This window comes from Bos javanicus, chromosome 3, assembly GCF_032452875.1.
Source record: "Bos javanicus breed banteng chromosome 3, ARS-OSU_banteng_1.0, whole genome shotgun sequence".
NCBI lineage: Eukaryota > Metazoa > Chordata > Mammalia > Artiodactyla > Bovidae > Bos > Bos javanicus.
In genome coordinates, this window is record NC_083870.1 from 84,612,142 (window position 1) to 84,634,142 (window position 22,001).

The 22,001-nt window shown below is 37.8% G+C and overlaps 1 protein-coding gene across 7 annotated transcripts in view; it reads right to left on the reverse strand.

Moving 5' to 3' along the window:
- The window catches only part of NFIA (nuclear factor I A), a 427,927-nt gene that overhangs the window by 194,470 nt on the left and 211,456 nt on the right, over nt 1-22,001 (reverse strand). For 6 of the 7 annotated variants that reach the window (XM_061411778.1, XM_061411773.1, XM_061411779.1 and 3 more), the window contains one exon: nt 4,984-5,049. The exons of the other annotated variant lie outside the window; for it this stretch is intronic. In XM_061411778.1, the coding sequence (XP_061267762.1) occupies nt 4,984-5,049 (66 nt within the window). The remainder of the gene's footprint in view (nt 1-4,983; nt 5,050-22,001) is intronic. 7 annotated transcript variants of the gene reach the window in all.

Below are 22,001 nucleotides of genomic sequence, written 5' to 3' on the forward strand. Positions count from 1 at the left end.
CAGGGAAGCCCACCAATGAAATACTAACAGTTGAGATTCCCTGTTCATCTAGCAACACTTAGCAACAATACCTAGTTTGGTGATACAAGATAGGAAGGACATACACAAAGATGCTGAACATGAACACGAGATCCAACCAATACTCCAGGGTGATTTTTGAACTGGCAGATAGAGCTGGAAATTTTCAAAATCTGAGGCAAACATCATGATTAATGGCTTTCCACTGATGGCAAGTGGCCCACCTGAGAGTTGATGCCACCAACACACATGCAACTACCAGGTAGATAAGGAAGAGCCAACATGATTAAACCTAAAGAAAATTATCTAAATACCAACTCTGATTTCCTGCTATAAATATCACTTTTTTAAAACCACTAAGATGAGATTATTATTATTTTAGCAGCTTGTACAAGTGATGAGAGATAGTAAACAGGAAAAACAAACTCCAATCAAATACACGTGACACAGCTTTTCTTCTTCTGGCACAGGAACTGTACGTGGTCTTCTCTGGTTTTAGTTAAGGGTGCGTGCACAGGGAGTCCCCGCTGGGGGTGTGCTTTCAGAGTGCCAGGGCTGGACGACGCTCTTCCCTCAGTCACTGCCTCAGTGTGGCCCCACGGAAGTGTGCCTGGAATTAAGCAGGAGGGCTATCACATGAGCCTCTCCCTCATCAATGCATGACCTGATGCCACACAGAACGCAAGCTATGGAGGACTGTTCACAGGCCCTGTAAATACCGAGGAAGCACTGCAAGTATTCTGTGCCACAGATACTCTTTTTAACAGTAGCCAAAGTACCTCCCGGGAATTCACAAAGGTGGTATGAGTAGATCTTCTAAGTCACAGTCTAACAGATAAGGCTTTAAACCTTCAGGAGCTCTTGAAAAACCAGAAAGGGGATTTCTGTAACATGCAAAAGGATTAAATGAATGATAACAGTTAGGTTGAAAACTTGGTCGGATTCCATTCTTTATGGTCATCAACTATAAACGAACAGGATGGTATTTCATATCTTTGATCACACCTGCTCATTAGGGTGGGGTGACGGTGGAGTTACAACTTGATCTACTCTGTCCATTAGAATAGCCCCGAGCTTTGGCTTCCCAGCACTATTAGTCATATCTGTGTATGTATGTCCGTTTGTCATACATGTACAACTATACAACTTTTCCCCACAACCAAATTACATTTTAACTTCTTCAGGGTTTTTATTTTTTCTTAAAAACCTCTTGGTAAATCAACAGTGAGCAAATACTCAAAAACTATGTACCACTGCAGAACTTTCCCCCATTCTCAAATTAGATTTTCAACTTCTCCAGGTTTTTTTTTTTTTTCCCTTGATAAATCAATAACAAGCAAATACTCAAAAACTATTTGGGGACAATGACAGTTTATTTGTCTACCTATTAATTTTAATAAATACTAGGTATGTGTCATGTTCAAAGCATCCGAAATTGGTCATGAATTCCGTCCATCAACAGCTTATAGTTTTTAATAAGTGAGATTCTATTTGGTTTGTGCCAAGGAAAAATTCAGCCCAAATTAAAGACATCTAAGTGAAGTCCCTTCTTTCTAGAATAACCTTCTTGGGCATTCATTCTGAAGGCCCTAGCAATTCTGCATCACTTCTGTAGTTCTCAACTCCTGAGAGGGAAACAGAATATGAAGAATAGAACTAAACAACAAAATAGATATGCCACTATAGGGATTATGGACAGATTTAAGAGACTTAAACCTGACATTTCAAAACAGGGTAGGTATCTACAGAAGATGTCTCTATAGAGTCTTGGTTTATTGCTGACACTCTTCCTCTTTCTACTCCAAGTCTCCCAGCTTGTTTCCTTTTGAATATGTGTATCTCATTACAGATCTGAGCTTTAGCTGGAGAGTCCTGATGGTTATCTTTGAGTGCTTACTATGAACCCACATTATGCTTTCACAGGCATATTCTCATTTTGTTACTCAGGAGTTAGGGTCTTTTAGTGTTCCTATTTTACTGATAAGAAGACTGAGATTGGGGCGACACCTTACTCAAAGTCCCCCAGCCTTCGTTTCATTTGAACTCAGGCCTGTTTGACTCTAGAGGTGGAGTTCTGAATCATTACATTATACCAGTGTTGAGTTTCAGTGATTCTGACATTTTATCTCTGGGTTTCAGATAATTCCTTCAAAATTCCCATGTAATACTCTAATTGGACAAAGATTTGTTTTCTTTTACAGTTGAGTCTTAAGGGAGTACAAGAAAAGAAAGCAAAAATTCTGTAGAAATAAAGAGACTAGTTGGGCAGGGAAGAAACAGCTGCATCCACTTTAGGTAAAGTTACATGGCCTAGTTTATGGTTTTGGATGAAACAGCATGTTACCATTTGTCTATTCATTCTCCATGGTTTACTAGGAAAATACCATTCGTTTCCCATTACCTTTCTCTTCAAGAGCTAGGATAAAAAGAATACTATTTCCCCTCGAATATATACATAAAGAAGGAATAATGAGTTCCCACTTTATTTGAAGATCAGAGTCTGTCACTTCTTCATCCACCAAGATTTCAAAAGTCCTTGAAGAGTTTTGTTGATACATTTATGAGTGTTCTCTTCTTAAAAATGAAACAAACAAACAAACAAAAACCTTTCAGGAACTCATCTTCCATAATCTGGGGTAATGAAATGAAAGAAGACTTGATCAAAGCAGCCCCAGAAAGTCATCTAATGCATGTAAATACCTAGTCCAGAAATCTTCATTTATTTTCCTTCAGGGATTATACATTTAAAAAAGAGGAAAAAAAATAATGTTTTCCTCAAATAACTTTATCTGAGATTGACAAAAGGCAGAAAGAGGAAACCCAAGAGGCTGGTGTTCCTCTAGTCTGAACTCCAGTTGGAACTAAGATGAAGCAACATCTCTTTCTCTGAAATAAATAGAAATTTGAAACACAGGAATTTATTATTTTCTCTCCTGGATATTACCACTTTCTTTCTTTGAACTCACATGATCCTTCCCAAATGGTACTGTGAACCCTTGAGGTGGCACCAAGTGATCTGCGGTTAACAATGAACTTGGCTAGTCTCTCCTCGTCTTTGGCCGAAAAATTCGGGCTCAATCCTGGTTGCTTTTTGGAATGGGAAATGCACAATATCGGTATTACAGCAGCTCCAGAAAGGCATGCCAGGCCTCTCATGCTCTCAATTTATATTTGCATGTGAACAGCTTGCCGGCCATTTTATGAAGACAGATGAACCGCAGGCCTGCGAGAGGGGCAGCCAGACCCAAACACGAGCGCCACACACCCCAGCAGCCCACCAGTTCTCAACAGTGAAAATAGAACGAGTACCTCTGGACACAACTTCAAGCCGATTATACATAAATATATTATATGTAAAAAAGAGACATATAAGCATCACCTATAAGTCAAGCGGGAAATAAAGAGTGAAACTAGTCTATAAATATCACTCTTTAAAATGTCAACAAAAAATAAGATGTAGCTGTTTATGACACTAAAAACAAGCCTTCAGAGGTCTCTTTCTCTCTTTTTTAATGCCTGCTGTGAAAAGACAACTTTGATACGTAAAATACCACCAAAATACCAGGATGAGGAGAGGAATAGCAAGACAGTGCATATTTAATATGGGAGCCCAGCAACAATGTAGAGAATTTCTGAGGCTTGGGAAATGAACAAATCCTGAGAAATCAGTGATAGGCTATTCAAAGTGATAAAATCAATCCTCCACCCCACAACACTGACATAATTCAGTTTACTTATCTATTCCAAAAGATCGGGTGGAGATCAAAACAGAAAAATAGAACAACAAAAATAAGACAGTCAGGAGGAATGAGGTCATTTTAAGTAAGTGAAAAACAAAGTATGGCTGGATTATACTAACTAGAAAAATAATACAAGGAATACTGAACAACAGCCAACTTTTATTTAGTGTAAAGTCCTATGAAAGATACTATTGTGAGCATGTTATATATATTATCTTATTTAATTCTTCAACATGTCAGTAATATTATTACTGTACCACTTCAAAGAAGAAATAAATCAGTACTCTGTGAGGGTAAATAACCTATTCAAAATTACAAAGGAAAGAAAGAACAGAGGTAGAATTTAAACACAGGTCTGACACCACCGCCTGAGCTTTTAGCCATGGTGCCATATTCCCTCCGAAGGTCCTTCATGGTCAAGTCACCATTAGAGGCTTCAGCTCTTTCATCAAGGAACAGCACTATGGAATTTTATGAGATTATATCCATGAAAGTGGGAAATACAGTGTTTAGCATGTGATGAGTACCACTAGGTCACTCCTCAGTTTTTACTGAAACTGATGGTTTTACTCAAATTCTAACCTATGATAACTGTTTTCATCCTTGGAGCATATATACTACACACTTAGTATTTTAGTGGATACTATTATATTCATATATAAAGTGTGTATTCTAGGTAATCAAGTTCCTGCAATACACAGCTTATACATTTATGCAATTGACACACTGTATACTGTCATGTACCCTTACTGTTTTAGACAACTTAAAGTGAAAATCTTTCAAAGGCAGACATCATTTTCTCACAGTAATTCTTTAGCAGAAGCAAAAATCTTCCAAAAGGCCTCAAAAATACTTGTTAGTCAATAAACTTAAATCATCATGAAGATGATCATGCGTCACTTGCCACATTAAAAGGAACTGAAATAAAAAGGCATTGGCTCCTCACTTATGCTGTAAATGACACTGATCAGGTAAATCAACCCTGCCTCAAATAGTAACCAACTTTCTTGGGAATGAAGGTTCTTAAGAGTACCCTGATAGAGTTTGTGGCTGAGGGGAAGGGTTTGGGGCTGTTAGAGTGACCCAGAAAATTCCTTAAGTTCTCAAAGACTGTTCCTACTGTGTGGGCCACCCACTCGGGCAGACCTTGAAATCCTCCTACTTGGTTGGCTGCTGGCTACCATGGACTCTCAGAGCAGCAACCAGAGTCCCAAACTAAACTTACCATTTTCTGGCTGGTCCTTAATGTCAGCATCACTTGGCTGGCTGGGACTTTCAGATTGACTTGAATCTGAAAAACATAAAAATACGGCCAAAAATTACAGGGTCTGTGAAAGAAAAGTGGATCAGAGGTGGCAGACTTTCTCAAAAGGTTCAGCCCGTAAACCAGGAGTGAGAACATTACAGAGGTGACGTGATGATCAAAAAAGGAAGAAAGAAAAGACAGGGGGAGAAGGGCGGCAGCCGCAGCAGCCCATGCCTTCAGAGAGGACTCTCGGTTCTGTTTACACCTCCGGCAGCACTTGGCTTGCACCAGATCATAACTTAAAACTCTTCAGAAACCATCCTCCTACACAGAGACCCTTTCCAAACTGCTCTTCTCCATTATTTATACACTAGAGTCTGATAAAGACTTCATCCTTCATTACACACATCTGAAGCTTGATTCAGAACATAATAAAGTGTCAAAACATATTTTGAAGCTGGTATATAAAAGCAACCCAAACAACAGAAACAAGTTCTGTTGATATTTAGCTCCGTATTACAGCAACAGACTATGCAGACTAACACCATTAAATACTAGAATCCTAATACTCCAGCGCCTTTACTTAAAATAACAGGATCACTCAAAGACATCTTTCTAAAAGGTACACGTCTCCCCCCACTTTATGAGTTTTCTTTTCCTTTTGTACCGATGCATCTGGGAGATCCTAAAGGGCTTGTGAGCAAAAACAGGTTCTTGCACACCTTTATTGAATCGCATCTATTTTTTATTTTACTGATAAAAATACAACCATTTTTAAACTAAAAATTTAATCCAATCAATTTAACTTCTAAATGAGACCATTTAAAATAAAGTAACATTTAATTTTAAGATGAGCTAAACAAGTTAGACCAAAAACTTTCACAGAATTAGAAGTAAGCATACTTATGATACATTTTCTTGGGGAAAGGAAAAAAAAGTCAGGCAAACTATTTCAAGTAGAGAGTTTTTTATGTAAAGCATTTTTCTGAGACTTGAAACAGTATATAACATTCTCGAAAAACAAACCAAAAATTTTCTAGAAAAATCTCTGTATCTGTGGAAAGCCTGGATCTGCACTTTACCTTGACTTCACAGGGTTAGAACAGGCTATCTGGAATCTGACCACATTTTAGCAAGAAGTTCAATGCAAGATCAAAAGGTCATAACACTTGACTGTGATTAAATTGAAAATATTACTTCTATTTAACCAACAGAGTTACAGCTTTAGCATTCTCTTTCTTGGAGATACTGCACAGAGAAGCAGTGCGACTAGCGACCCTAGGTCGAGAAGCACTGATTTATTACTGTAAGAAAGACTCCCTGCTTTTAGGCAAATGAAGATTTTAATTATTGGAAAGTACTTTTTTTTAAACGTCTACTTAAAAACTTTTAGATGCGCTTAACCTGGTGCATAGAGCAAAAATTCTAGATTGATTCAAAGGTTCAAATGTGAAAATCTGAATTTTTATTTAAGTCTGGCAAAGTGATAGCTTTTTATCATAATGTAACAATAGCCACAGTGAAGACACACACCAAAAGTATTACAGTATTTCTCAAAACACTTTAGAGAAATTCTTCAGAATGAACCACAGAGTTAAATACAAAGTCTGCACTGAAAATTGGAATATAAATTTATATGCGATCACATTTGAAATTTTAACTCAATTAATATTACATTTATAGCAAGTGATTTTAAAATATGGCATGATTACCTTCTCTTTTTCTAAGGGAGTATTCTGTAACTTTGCAATTAAAAATTATAAATTAAACATTCTTATAAACAATTCAACATGTTTTAGGAGAAAGGCATACCTTCATTATTTGTGTACTGGAAATTTTTAAACCATTAATAGCCACAATTGAAATCAGAGAAAATATCTAAGTTTGTCTTAGGGAAAGTTAAAATTCTTCTTGATCATGTGCCAATATAGATACCTAAAATTTTGCCAAACAGAACATTGTCTTTGGAATAAGACTAGTAAACTTAACTTTCTATCTGATAGCTTAGCCGATGTTCTTTTTCTTGGTGTATTAATATCTTTATGACCAATCACTTCTTTGCGAACAAAAGGAAAAATATTTTTTATCTCAATTAATTTAAATATACCATAGCCAACTACTTTTCTGAATTTTATCTATCAATATTAAGGCAAGAAAAAAAATGAAAGATCCAAACAACTGTCTTAATACTAAAAGCAGACTTTTTTGCTCTTTGAAATTTTTTTTTACATTTGTCACCCTGTATTTATAGGAAGATAGCATAATTACAGAAAACATGAATAGCAACAAAAGATGGCAATAGATACGTTCAAAGAAAGTTTACAATTCCAAGCCACAGAAAAAGAAGCAAGTAAACAGCAACCGACTGAGCAGCAGGGAAACAGCTCAGAGTTGGTCTGAAAGGCGCCACAGCACTCTTGTGAAAGCTCAGCTACCAACACTGGAGGAGGCACCTAGCCAAACTGAAAACGGAATTTAATTTCCCAGTTTTATTCAAAAGCTGGGGATATTGTTCTCCACCGGAGGACTGCATACTAAAATACACCATCCTGGTAACAGACAGGAAAAGCCAAAGATCTACAAGAAAAGTTAAATGATCTTAAAACTTAATTATTTTCCACCATGGGCCATTTAATGCCATTTCTTTTTTGAACCAACGAGGAACAAAATTACCCAGTCCTGGTGCAATTCTTGCTGAGGACGGATGGGCTCTTTCTTTGGTATTACAAAAGGTCAGCGATGCTGTTATGTATGGGGCCAACCAGGTGACCAGAATTATAATTTCTACCCATACATAATTGATACAAAGGAAAGATCTCTTTCTTAAGTATTTGCATTAAAACACTATTATGAAAGCAAAAAATTAATTCAATTTTCTCTTGTGCATAGTTGGTAGAGACCTGTCAGAAGCCAAAGTAACTTCACATCTTACTTTTGGGGACAATTATCACATGGCCTTTTGATTCCCACCACCTGAAATAATTAGAGGCCCACAAAAAAATTCACCTGCATAGAATTGGGTGCCTTTCTTGTATCTGAGTCCCCCATGGCAGCAACTTTCTCTGGTTTCCTGGTTGAAAGCCAGAAGATTTGTATATTACAATGAAGAGAATATTATTTAAAATGTGTTTAAATGATGGAGTTGGAAATGCTATTGGGAGGAAGTACATTAGGGTTATCAATTTTTCTCCCCATCCAGGGATTTGTTTTTTGTTTAAGGAACCTTAGACTTCAACCTAACCTTGAAAAGCAATTTTTCTTTTGGTTTCTAAAAAATTTATGAGCAGAAATTTAAACCTAAAATAGACATGGTTTTCATATAGGAGGCTGGATTGAGACCTCTTAATTGAACTGCTAGTCATCTATCTATGCATTTTTATGGCGCTTAGAGCTATACTGCTGGAGTACTCAGACAAAGATATTTCACTATCAATATAATCCCTTGGGAAAGGAATAAAATAAATCCTAATGCCAACACACTAGCCTGAGCTTCCATAAGCTTGTGCAGTGCAGGAACAAAATCTTGTACTGGATTTACTACTTATGCACGGGTCCAGGCCCCCTCCCCTCAATTCTGCTCCCCTTCAACTTGGAACTTCAAGAGAATACTCCTCTTGGGATGGTGAAGAGTGACCAATACAGGTCAGTAGGGTAAAACTGATTGGGCAAAAATACAGACATCACTTCCATGTATTTTCTGTTCTCCAGGCAGGAAGCAAAGATGAAATGCTGTTAAATCTTCCTTGTGCCCAACCCAGAATTAAACTTTTCCTCTCTCCTCGGCCATATATCTCTTACCGTGTGACTTACACTATGCTGCACTAAGGTACTTTTCAATGATCTCACATGAGAATCAGAACTCCGTGAGAAAAGAATTCCTTTCTTATTCTAGTCTTAGGTCCAGTACCTTCTACGAGTACCTGGCCCAGCCAAGGATTTGATAACCACAGAACTAAAAGGATGAATTTTCACTTGTTCAGCCTTCTAGGGCTGAACCACTGCCAGTGACTGAAAATACACTAAGTTTACACCTAAAAGCTGACTGGGACTTATAAAATGGAAAAGGAGGGCAGAAAAGGTCTTTATTTCTGCTTGATGTCCCCCTTCGTGGGACCTGGCAAGGGAGAGGCACATCCCTCTGGCTCATGGCTGGGAAATCTTGCACGGCATTTAGAAGTTACAGACAATCACCTCCTCTGATCCCCTGGCCGACACATGGCAAGAGGCTTCTCAGAATAATAAGAGCTGAGGACAGTGTCTGACACATGAAAGGCCCCCAGAAATGTGTGCAGGCTAAAATGATGGATGGCAGAAATAGTTCACACATTCAAAAAATCCAAAGATAAGAGAAAGCAGCCATATTCTGAGGCCCAAAGAGGACCTCAAAATCCTAACAACTGCTGTTGTGAATAGCTGATAAAAGAAGGGCAGCCATGCAGTGGTGGGGAGCACTTCCCACCCTGAAACAAACGAGTGTAATTCCTATTCAGTCAACATGAAATCAACAAAAGTCTCCAGACCCCAAAAGTACAAATCCAGGTTCCACTGGAAAAGTAATTTTGCTTAAGTTCAAGCTCCCTACATGCATACTGATTTGGCTAAAGACGAAGCTTGAAAAGGCTTTGTTAGAGTTTTGTGTCCGGTTTTAAATCTCCCAAATTAAAAGGTGATACGAGGAAGAAATGAGAAGGCATCCAGAAACAAAAATGAGTTAGTCAAGTCAAAGAAAGAAAGTGAAAATGCCGCCAGAAAGAAATGGAGTTGTTGTTTATAGTGTGAAAAAGGAAAGGCAAAGTCGGGAATGAATCCTTTCCCCCAACAAAATGAAGCGTTAGGAATGCTTCTGGAGTAAAAGAAAATAAGGAATAGGGTGATTATATTCTGAATATAATAAACAGTTACCCTCTAGGATTGTGGCCCTGAAAGATTTTCAAAATTTAGGTAGGCTTTTTTTTTTTTTTCCTTACAGAGGTTTGGAAAGATGAGTAGTTTGCAAAAGAGTCAAACCAAAGAATCCAAGATTCATTTTTTCTACATCCATGATGTTACAGAAATCTATTTCTGATTGGTAATCTAAGGCTTAGAACTACTCTATTTTGATCGTTCAGTACCATAAGACGTTTATTACAGTAAGGAAATCTAGAAAAAATGGTTATAATAGATGCATTTTGCTTATCAGTCTTACAGCTGCAGTTATAAAAGAAGTGTTATTGTAACACTTTATAACCTTTAGGAATATTGTCTATTTTGTTCCAGTATCACCATGGCCTTAAAGACAGAGGTGTGAGGAAATATTTTAAAAATCTTTATTTGAGAATGTAGACTGTCACTGCACAGTTGCACATATGTATATACAATCTGCAGCTTACGAGTAAACACTGATGAAAACAATACTATCCGCTAAATATAACATTATCCATCACGGTCTGGCAAAAAACAAACAGAATTTTGTAATACCATCATTAAATCTAGACCACCAAAAATCTTCAACTACCACCAGCATTTTCAGAGAATGGATATAAATCTTTTAAGCTCAGTAAACAACCAAACCAATATTTAATGGCAATTAATGTATACAACTGTGGTCCACTTAATGAAAAACGAATATACAATAACCTGTTTTTTAAAAAAAAACAAATTATGAGATGAGTCACACCATAAAAGTTTTCTTATCTTTTAAAATGGAAATACTCCACGGTTCTTTAAATGGGAAGTCTTAACTGTATTTAAAATACAAAATTTGGCCTGTGTAACTCTCCCAGTGAGCTAGAACTGCATGTGTTATGATAATCACAGTAATCAAGGGATGCACAGCAAATCCTTCTCCACCAGAAGGGAGGTAGAGACGGGACAGAGGGAAAGCCCTCATTCCAAAAGGACCAGGCTAGTTTGCGCACGTTGGTCCCTGAATCCTCTAATCCGGATTCGGATGGAGCAGGAAGGCTGTGTTCACGCAGCAGCGACTTGGAAGGGCTCCACCAGACCACCCCAGGGGCTGCCAGCTGCTCAGGAGATTCACCCCCTCACCACTTCCGGGTATGGCATTTTCAGGGTTGGGATTAAAAGTGTTACATAATCTAGATGACTACAAATTTCCTTCTTGAAATTATTTTTTTTTAACGTCTCTTTCTGAAGAAGAATATGTGAAATATTAAATTTGCAGGAATTAGGTTTTTTTGGCATTAATGCTGGTATTCTAGGCTCATCTGTTTAGTCGGGGCTGTGTATGATGATGAGACTGTTTAGGTTGAAGAGTGATTCAACTGTCTTATCACCTACTCATAAACGTGTTACTTGGCTACATGCACAGGGAGGTTGTGGAATGATACACAGTTTTAACACATTGAGAGAAAAGTACAATGGTCTCACCATTGTTGTGCTATGACACTGAGGGGGAAATCATTTCTAAGCTTTCAAAATTACAACTTCAGTCACTCTGAAAGTAAAGACCAAATGACTCAATCTTCAAACCCCAATCTTCGCATGAGACTGATTTCAAGTCGTGATGGGCTTTTTCAGTGAAGTTATAAATGAAGTCAATGGCAAGAATGTGGTGATTATAAAGATGTGCAAGTGTGCTACTTGGACTCAATTTCTAATTTCTCATGTTTTCTTTGACAAGGGGCCACGACTGAAATAAACTAAGATATTGAGGTAACCTCTGAATTTTGTTTTTCTCATAATAGGAGCTATGTTAATACATGATGGTGACCTGTTGATCACTTCTGAACTCACAATAGTGAGTCAACCTGGTTACCTACCCACTCATGTGTAAACAAAGACTTGCCTAAAAAGCCACAACTATAACACTATTGCACATCAGACCTGTGCTCAATTTCTCCTTTTGAGTCAGTTTTTTCACAAACAAAATGAATTGTAACAGTAAGTTCTTGGAGTTCTTCAACAGAAGAAAATACACTTAAAGAGTACTTGAACAGTCATCTATACAACGGAAGTAGAAAAACTCCTTGTATACTTTCATGCTATAAAAACAAACGTGTCAAATGAAAATGATGTATAATTTAGTTATAGTCTATACACATTATTTTCATGTATCTGGGTATCTGTCAAAAATTTATTAAAATAATAAAATGATCTCTGAGGATAATTATGTTAAAGTTCAGTTAGCATTCTAAGGATTAACTATTTTGCTATTTTTTTTTTTCGTATTTCACTATAGAAAAGAGTATGAAATGTTAAAAAGATGGAACCCTAAAAAATCTCAGCTGTATAATTTAATTACTCTGCATCTAAGTTTTTTCATCTGTAAAATGGGGGCACTAATGACTATTTTGACTAATTTAATAGAGTTGTCATGTGGATCAAATAATGCAAGAAAACCTGGTTTTGAAACTATAAGATCCCCCCCAAAAGAAATGTACATTTACCTCTGCAATATAAATCTTACCATCCATAATACATTTTTGCTTCTTTCAAAAAAAAATCAAGCCAAACTTACACATGACATGATTCTGGTATAAAACATCAGCATCACAGTCCTGGTTTTAAAATAAAGGTTCCTAACTCCCATATACTGGGAAAGAGATTATCCCTGATAATGGAAATGTAAATCTCAGCTTGTTGTTTATTCCAGACAGACATTTGTGTGTTACGTCTGTTTATCAGGCAACACTTTGTCTAAGCCAGGAAGTAGTCAGTCTTGGTAACAAGATGTATGCAAATGAACTTCCCATGAGTCTCCACAGCAAATTGTAGTAAGAAAAAAAATTTCTTGTTACTTTACCAGCAAGAAGCCACCTCAAAAGTAGACTAGAGACAGAGCACTCTGAGCTAGACTATGCTGATGAGTTTAAATGAGTCCTAAATATGTGCTCACAGTCTGTTGCTCTTTATTCTAAGCAGACTTGGTGCCTTACATCTGTTTATCAGACAACACTCTGTCTGGGTACTCAGGCTTTGTAACCTGTGTGAAAATCAATGGTGACTGTAATCCCATGAAATAACCTGTCGGAGGCAAAACTCCAAACTTCCCATCATTTTAAGAACCCCCACCAACAGCTGTTCCTATGAAACCTTTGAAACTTAAATAAATAAATAAATACATCAAATTCTAACATTTTACCCACCTTCTATCTTAATTTTTCTACTTTCACTGAATTCCCTAATAGCAGGACAGACTCAGGACAGAATGAATTTCTATCATGCAATTTGGGCTGATAAATTAAAAATTTGCTAACATGCCCTATCTAATGGTCAAGAACAGAGAGTTTTTTTTTTTTAAATACTTTTTCTATTATAATAGACAACTACTTATTCTTTTATTTTATTGTTAAAGTATTTATTCCAGGATCCTCATTTTTTATCCTAATATAACTGACTCCTTTTAAAAAAATCTATAACTGCAGAGTTGAAAAATGTATTTCTTTTTTTGTTGTTGTTGTTGGTTTTTTACAGGGTTTGAAAATCTTACCAAAGGCATCAAATTGGTTGAGCTTGTCTTCCTAGACAAAATAAACACTTTAGGACTCTACTTGTTTGTATTCTCCTCAGTAGTGCTGTATGCATCAGCAGCTAAAAACAAAGAAACTTTTTAGCTGCTCAGACAAAATGCAGAAGCTTCCCAAACAAGGAGGCAAAGGAGGGGGCATGGGTGGAGGGGAGGGTGGGGGTGGAGAAGTGTGCAGAAAGTCTGACAGTCCATTCAATATAGGGATGACGGCTATAATGCATCCAGGGTCCCCTTGCTAATTAAATATGCATTGGCACAGTTTTGATCGATGCAAGCCATGGATCAGATGACACACCTGCAAAATCTTGAGCCCAGAGCTCCCAGGAAAAGGGAAAATACAGTCTTGTCTCCTTATCTTTGTTTTCAAAGGCTCTCAATTTCTGTGCTTAGATATCTAATTTAATTCTCTCACCCCTCAGCAAACTGGATTAGGGAAGTCAATACTGCCTTTGTGCATCGACAGGAAAACACAGCTTTCCTTTTATTCAATTTAGCTATGACCTTTAGACAAAGATAATGACAACTGTCTAAAAGTAAGGTGAAGGCCTCGAGAAGAAGACCCCTTGAGCTAAAGCGCCCATGGAATTTTGGATGACAAGATGGTGGGGTTTACTGTGACATTTTCCTGCTTGAAAAGGAAGAAAGGAGAAAAGGGAATTAAGAATTGATGGTGGGGGAAGGGGAGGGATGGGAGGCAGGGAAAAAGCATGGTGGAAGGGATTTCGATCCACTGACTATAAAGGACCAAACTCTCACAAATCAAATCACTGGACCCTGTCATGTTCATAACCAGAAGATAATGCTGTCAAAGAAGAGGATGAGAATGGCATAGTACCAATTTGCCTAAAAAAATGCAGATGCCTTAATGAGAAGGTTGAAGATTCTGTGGTTGGGTAAATCAGGAAGTTTGGGGGTTTTGTTTCTTTTTTTTCTTTCCTACCTCCTCCCCCCAAGCAGAGAATACAGGACTATCAGATGTTTTGTGAGTACTAGCATAGGTGAGAGCTAGATTTTGGAGAAGCCTGGGACTCCTCAGTGTTAGCAATGTTCACACCAGTTCTCCTAATCAAAGGGGAAAATGATATTGGAACAGTCTCCTGAAAAAACACTGCTTCCTTTTAACGTCCTCGTCTTTGGGTTCACTTATTCCATTTATTAATTCAGGCATTCATCAATGCATCTGCTGTGAGCCTTCTTTCTCCCTGCATACCTGGAGATACAAAATTTTAAAAGGCAAGGTCTCTGCTCCTACAGAGTCCTCAATCAGGATAATGATAATAAAACCAAGATTCTGTGGCATCTCCTTTTGATTAAGTCCTGTCTCTTGGTGAAATTAATGTACAGCAACTCATGTTATTGAGTACATTTGTAATGTCTTTTATTCTCTTACTATTTGCAATCTGTACTGTACCACTAACTGTAGCCTGGTAACAGAATTTCCAGTAGCCTGGATGCTAACTGTTGATAGGAATAATTGAGATTAACTTTTCCAGTAAGATATACAAAGGTTTAGGCAGAGTCCTTTATTACTGCATAATTAACGCTGTTGGGAATGGTGCAAAATATAAAAAAACTTTTTAAAAATCAGGATTTTCTCCCTGAGACATAATTTCATGATGCTGTTCATAATCAGGCCTGGCGTACTCCCTTTAAGAGAAATGACAGTTTAATATAGGTAGCTGTGGTACACTGAAAAAAGTAAAGGACCTGGTATTAGAAAACCTGAGTTTGAGTCTCTTCTTGGCCATTTATATTTGTTTTGTTGAACTGGACAAGCCCTTTCATCTCTCTGAACTTCAGTGTACTCATCTTCCAGATGCCTGACTTTAGAAATTGTAAGAATGGAATGGCATGATTTGAAATGCCTTGTAAATTATAGGAGCTATAACTCTTAACTGTACACTGCATGGACACTGGTTTTTAACACACAGAAACTGGTTGAAGAATCACACTGACTTCTTACTTGTATTTCCTGTGTATTACTGTGTATTATTCCACAGAGAAGGGTATCTGGAACATATAGGTACTAACAGATACTTGTTGGAACTGAAATCAGAAGGTGAAAAAAATTGCTATTTCAGGGCCATGGAAATACAACAGGGCCTCTTTTGGGAGATGTCAACAGATGTTTTATGGTGAATTTTCTGGCTTTTTGGGGGGTTACATGACTGGATGGTGGTATACCCCATGCGGTGAGAATAGACTTTATGGGAGTTATTGGCTTGGCTTTCTGGTCCTAGATTCAGGAACAAAATAGGTGTGTGGGGGATGCGGTTAGGTATCCTGTAAAGGTTCTTTCCAGCCCTAGAGTTCTAATTTGAAACAGATCATTAGCAATCCAGTTGTTGGTCTTCTGGCTGCATTCAAGGCTGGGACCCATATTTTAATCAAAAGGGACTGGGGGATATTAGTTGCTGATCCCAAGCACAATTAGAAATAACATGAGTTCAATAATCATCAAAAGTCCAGACTGTCTATTCTTTACCTTATGAATGACAACAAATACCCTGCTATAAATTGTAAATGCTTATCTTCAGTGACTTGACCAATCCTCACCACAGAAGCCAATAAACAGTTTTCTCTTTATTTCTTAGTCTATGATATAATTCAGACACCAGAAAACTTGTTTTCAGAGCTACTGAAAAAGGTATCCCTGAAGAATTTAGTCTAGGTCCTAGGTCCTAGACTAGTATTGAGGACAATACTTCTTCAAAAATATTTCAGATACACACACACACACACACACGTGTGTGTGTATATATATATAAATGTATATACCATACATTTATATGTATGTACCCATAAATGTATGTACAGTTGACCCTTGAACAACGCAGATTTGAACTGTGTGGGTCCATTATACAAGCAGACTTTTTCACTAGTAAATACTATGGAACTACACGATCCAGGGTTGATTGAATCTGTAGATGTGCAACTGTATGTATAAAGGAACCACATACACTGAGCAATGACTGTAAGTTATACGATTCTTGATTGTGTGGTGCATTGGTACCTCTGATCCCTAAACATATATTTTTATCACATATAAATACATGTATATATTTTAATTTCCATGTGCTTTCAATTTTCATGTTGACAGTAACTTGGTTTCTGCATTTTTAACTAACATGCATGAACCTAGGAGCTATCATTTGGTCAGTCACAAAAACGGTGCTCAGGTTCTCCACAGCATCGTAACGAAGCTTTTTGCAAGTAGAAATAATGATATAGGTTTTGCCTCTATGTCTTTATGATAGATAAAATGATTTCAATGTGCTGAATCATCTCACTTTTAGGAGTTTCCATTTGGATTCTATCATGGCTTTCTCCCTGACATATGCAGTGCTAAGTTATTTAAAATTAATTGCAGTACAATATTTTAAAATTTCTTCACATGGTGCTAATCTCGAGTGCTTTGGATGTTTGAACCACACTTGGAAGCCATCAAGTTCTGTGTATCTTTATACCCTGCAGCAGTTAAACATGCTAAAAAGATTAGTCAGTGAACTTTAATCTATAACCAAAACTATACTGAATTATAAAATTTCAAAAATGTGTGAGTTGATACAAATGAGAAAACTACAAACATCCTACAAAAAAAGAAGAAAACAAACCTAGATCATTAAAATACATGAATTGACTTATGTAGCTCTGAATACAGAAAAGCTTTCAGAAATCCATCACAGATCATGGGATCCTACCCACTTACACCCAGTTAGGTACCAGTTGAACTTACATGCCTTTATCTTCATCTAAAGTTCATTTTAATTTTCATTTTAAGGTGCAATCTATATTCATTTCTGTGGTCATTTTGAAGGGGGGATAAGTATTTTCAGTAACTCAGTATGGATGAGTAATTTGCTTAGTAATAATCCTAAAATTAAACTGTCTCCCATACAATTACTAGTAATAGTTTATGTGGGATTAGGCAAATGAACTACCTTCAGGATATGCTTTTTTTTTTTTTTTTGAAGGATAATTGCTTTACAGAGGAGGGAGATGGGAGGGAGGCTCAAAAGGGAGGGGATATATGTATAACTATGGCTGACTCCTGTTGAGGTTTGACAGGATATGCTTTTTTTTTAAAGTTTCTTATTTGTCACCTGGATTTATTTTGATTTAAAAAATCATGTTTTCTGGAAAGTTTCTAACAGAGGTGCTATTTCAATAACTGCTCCTCATAAAAAGTCTAAGTGGTGACTGGGACTTCATTTTTGTTGATTCACTTTTCAAGAACCATTATCACTCTAAAGAATGACTAATAATTAGTGATTCTTAGGGGGAAAAGCTTATTTCAGTTCACCAACCATTTATTGATCACCTACTATGTACAAGTTATTGAGTCTTTTACTCAATTCTGAGGTGGCTCATAATATTGACTAAGAATTCCACTCACTCAACTCTGGACTGTTTATTAAAGTATATATTGTTGTTTAGTCTCTGAGTCACGTCTGACTCTTTGTGACCCCAGGGACTGTAACCCAGAAGGCTCCTCTGTCCATGTGATTTCCGAGGCAAGAATACTGGAGTGGGTAGCCATTCCCTTCTCCAGGGGATCTTCCTGACCCAGGAATCGAACCTGTGTCTCCTGCACTGCAGGTGAATTCTTTACCACTGAGCCAATAGGAAAGCCCCAAAGTGTATATTACTTATGTTTTAAAAGTAGCTACTTCCCCCACAGCCCCAATTAACACCAGTGGTGGTAACATGGAGTTTTTGAGAACACTTTCCTAAGTCTATAAGGGAGGAGAAAGGAGGTAGAGATTTCCACAAAAAAGAAATGGTTTATCTGATTGTTTTCTGTTTAACAAAAATAACAAATCTCTGTAGTTTCTCAGTTTTTTCAACTTTTGGGTCATGGTGGAAGCCTACAGACAAGGAAAAGCTGACAGAGAAACTGGAGCACCACCATGTAAAACAAAATTGAGTCATACGGCAAATTCCCACGGTTTGCTGTATGACTCAGGAAATTCAAACCGGGCTTGCAACAACCTAAAAGGGTGGGATGGGGTGGGAGATGGGAGGGAGGTTCAGGAGGGAGGGGACACATGTGTATCTGTGGCTGAGCCATGATGATGTATGGCAGGAACCAGCACAGTATTGTAATTAGCCCTCAATTTAAAATAAATAAATTAAGGGGAAAAAATCGAGCAGTTCTATTTGCCAATCATATCCCACCTCACCCCTACACTCTATTACTGCTGGGCTTCAAGAAGCAACGTTTAACCCCCTATAGCATTCACACAGCCACGGCCTTAACCCAGGGTTCAGAGAGATTCCAATATCACCTCTGTCTTTTCAGATTTATAATATTAAGCAAAGAATAAGAGGTGACTAAATCATTTTTGGTCGAAATCGCTCACTGGTCCTTCTAAACTGTCCTATTTTATTTCTTGGTTACTAGAAAAGAAGATTGAAAACAAATTATAGGGACTTCCCTGATGGTCCAGTGGCTAAGATTCCCAACTCCCAAAGCAGGGGGCTGGGGCTGGCTCCCTGGTCAGGGAACTAGATCTCACATGCCACAGTAAAGACTAAAGATCCGCAATGTTGCCTAAGACCCACTGCAGCCAAAGAAATAAATATCTTCTAAAAAATTGTAAGTGAGAAAAACAAAGAAAAAGTATTAAAAAAATAAAAATCACATTAACAAAACAAGTGGTTCGTTTTGAACAGGGGTCAGAAATCTCAGTTCTTCAAAAAAGACAGGAATTTTTATTTACAACAGACCTACGGAGAGTTACAAGAAAAGATCAGAGTTTATTCAGGAATTAAAGGTGACAATAATAACCTGCATGGTATCTCTGAATTATCAGGTTTGTATTGAGGCACAGATGGAACACAGTCGAGGTTAACAGGGGAATGATGTAAAAGAAGGGATGAAGGCCTCTGTTATTTCTTTTGATTCTGGCTACCACCTCCAAAAACAACACAAAATTTCATAATTCTTTTCCATTTAGTAAATTTAGGGCAATTCTTTCTTGTTATATTTATCCAACGATCTCAGAAAAAAAAAAAAAAACATCGCTGGGCTGGTTTTCATTTTCCATTTTTATTCTATATTTTAACAACTCATCTAATGATTTGCTTTTCTCCTCTAAATGGAAACCCTCTTGAAAATTTTCAAAGACTTAGTCAACAGAGTTCTCAGTCTTTATCACACAAAACAGCCTGACATCTACACTACTGTGGTCACGTGTCCTCCCACCTGGTCTTAAAACCAGAAAGCACTCTGTCTTAATGCCGCCATGTTCGCATTGTCCTGACATGCTTAGACTTCAAAGGGGAAGACTTTGAACAAACCTATTTGAAAGGAATTTCATCAAAAACAGTAGGCAAAAAAAAATTTTAAATGAACAGGAAGAGTGTAACATCTCACCGGCAGTAGATAGGGAAATGAATTATTCAAAACTGTATACAAACCCTGACATCATCATGAATAGAGGCAGACTCTAAGGAACCCTACTGAGAAAAGCTGGTATTTACACAGTAATTGGAAGCAAAACAAAACAAAATAAAAAATTTTCCACATAAAGAAAATTTCATACACTGCTCCTGATAATCCCATCAAAACTCCCTATTGCGGCAGTACCCTCGAGGCACAACCTCGAGATTTCCGTCAGGAGAGAAAGTACAGCCCAACATTAAAAAGTCCCAAGACTCTTTGAGAAGAAATTCATGCAGAACATCAAATGTTACTCAACATTTTCAAGGAACCATGATATGTCAAACAGACCACATGATGCAAGTACATTTAAATATAAGTTTCTATTTCTGTTTAAAAATAAAAAAGATCAGAAATCTGAATCTGGAGAAGCAAAATCTCTTGCAGGTTTAGAAAGCATATACAAAACCTGGCAAAAGAAAACACTGTTCACTGCCACCATCTGCTTTCTGGCACAGAGAAAACTTTTACTAACAGCAACATTTTCTTACATTAGAAAATCCACTAATTAGTTTTGTTGTAATAAGAAAAATAACCTTTGCGTGGAAGGCAGATCGCCAGCTCACTTTTGTTGTTGTTGTTGGCTGCACCTTGCAGCGGGCCTGTAGCATTTCCATGTGAGGCTCACCTCTGAGTTTCTCTCCCCTGGAGTACTTTATTATCCTCTGTTTGGTCTAAAGAAAGTATTCACAAATGAGAGATCAAAAGTGAGAGCAACAGAGAGGAAAAGCTTTAAGGTATTTGGCTTAATATCCAAAAAGAGAACACTGGGTTCAGAATTAGGAAATCTGGGATCCAGAATCGACTGTTAAAAGCTCCATAAACCTGGGTCTCATTTTCCTCATCTTTAAGGCTATTCAAGTAAATGAGCACTACTTTTCTCCTAAAATCCCTAAATTCTTGAAGTCTAAATCATTTTTTTCCTAAGAATCGTATGTCCCAAGAAACGAGTGATTGCAAAAGAGTAAGTGGAACTTCAGATGTCATTGATCAATCTGAAATAATTTTAGAAATGTTGACATATGCTGATCAAAATATTACAAATCTAGCAACCGAGGAAATGGAAGCTCGACTGAAATCCCTTAATAATACACTCTAATTAGTCAGCATATGATTCCACAAATAATGCCAGCAGACATGGATCGAGCACCTACTGTGTGCCCGGCTTCTTGTGAGCCCTGGAGACGGAGCCCTGAACAGGAGGCTCACGTGCTCCGGGCTCCCAGCGTCTAGGTTCCAGGAAGCCTGCAGGCCCAGGAGCTGCCGCAAGTTCGCCTGCTGGCCTGGACAGGACGGCACCAACGTGGAGAGAAAATGTGTGTGCTCGCTACACTGCAAGATCTGCTCAAAAGTTCCTTAAGAAAATAAAATAAATGGGTACAATTACTTCTGAGAGATTATATGGAAAATAGATGTCATGTCTTTAGAAGCAAAGCAAAGCAGAAGGCTGCAAGGGCACACAGAGCCCCTTGTGAAAGATGTTTCAGGCTCACGCTGTTCAAACTGGCCCTTTGCCTCGACTGAACAAATTCCTTAGTCAAAAAGAACTCACCACTTCCATTTTCTCGATCTTTTTTTCTGTAGGTTCAGACTCAGCTACATTTAGAACACAACACTGCAAAGCAAGATGACCTACTGCCAACTCATAAGTCCCTCTGCCTGAGGAGTAAGTGACAGACTGCTGCAAAGTTTAATTATCCCACTGGTATTACACAGACCAGCCCACACTACTATTCTCAACTGTATGGCAACAACACACTGATAACTAGGATAAGTAAGTGCCCCTTGGGTTTATTAACCCTCAACTGCCATCAGTACTCTTGCCTGGAAAATCCCATGGATGGAGGAGCCTGGTGGGCTGCAGTCCATGGGGTCGCTAAGAGTCGGATATGACTGAACGACTTCACTTTCACTTTTTACTTTCATGCACTGGAGAAGGAAATGGCAACCCACTCCAGTGTTCTTGCCTGGAGAATCCCAGGGATGTGGGAGCCTGGTGGGCTGCCGTCTATGGGGTCGCACAGTCGGACACGACTGGAGCGACTTAGCAGCAGCAGCCATTAAAATACATTAATTAAAACT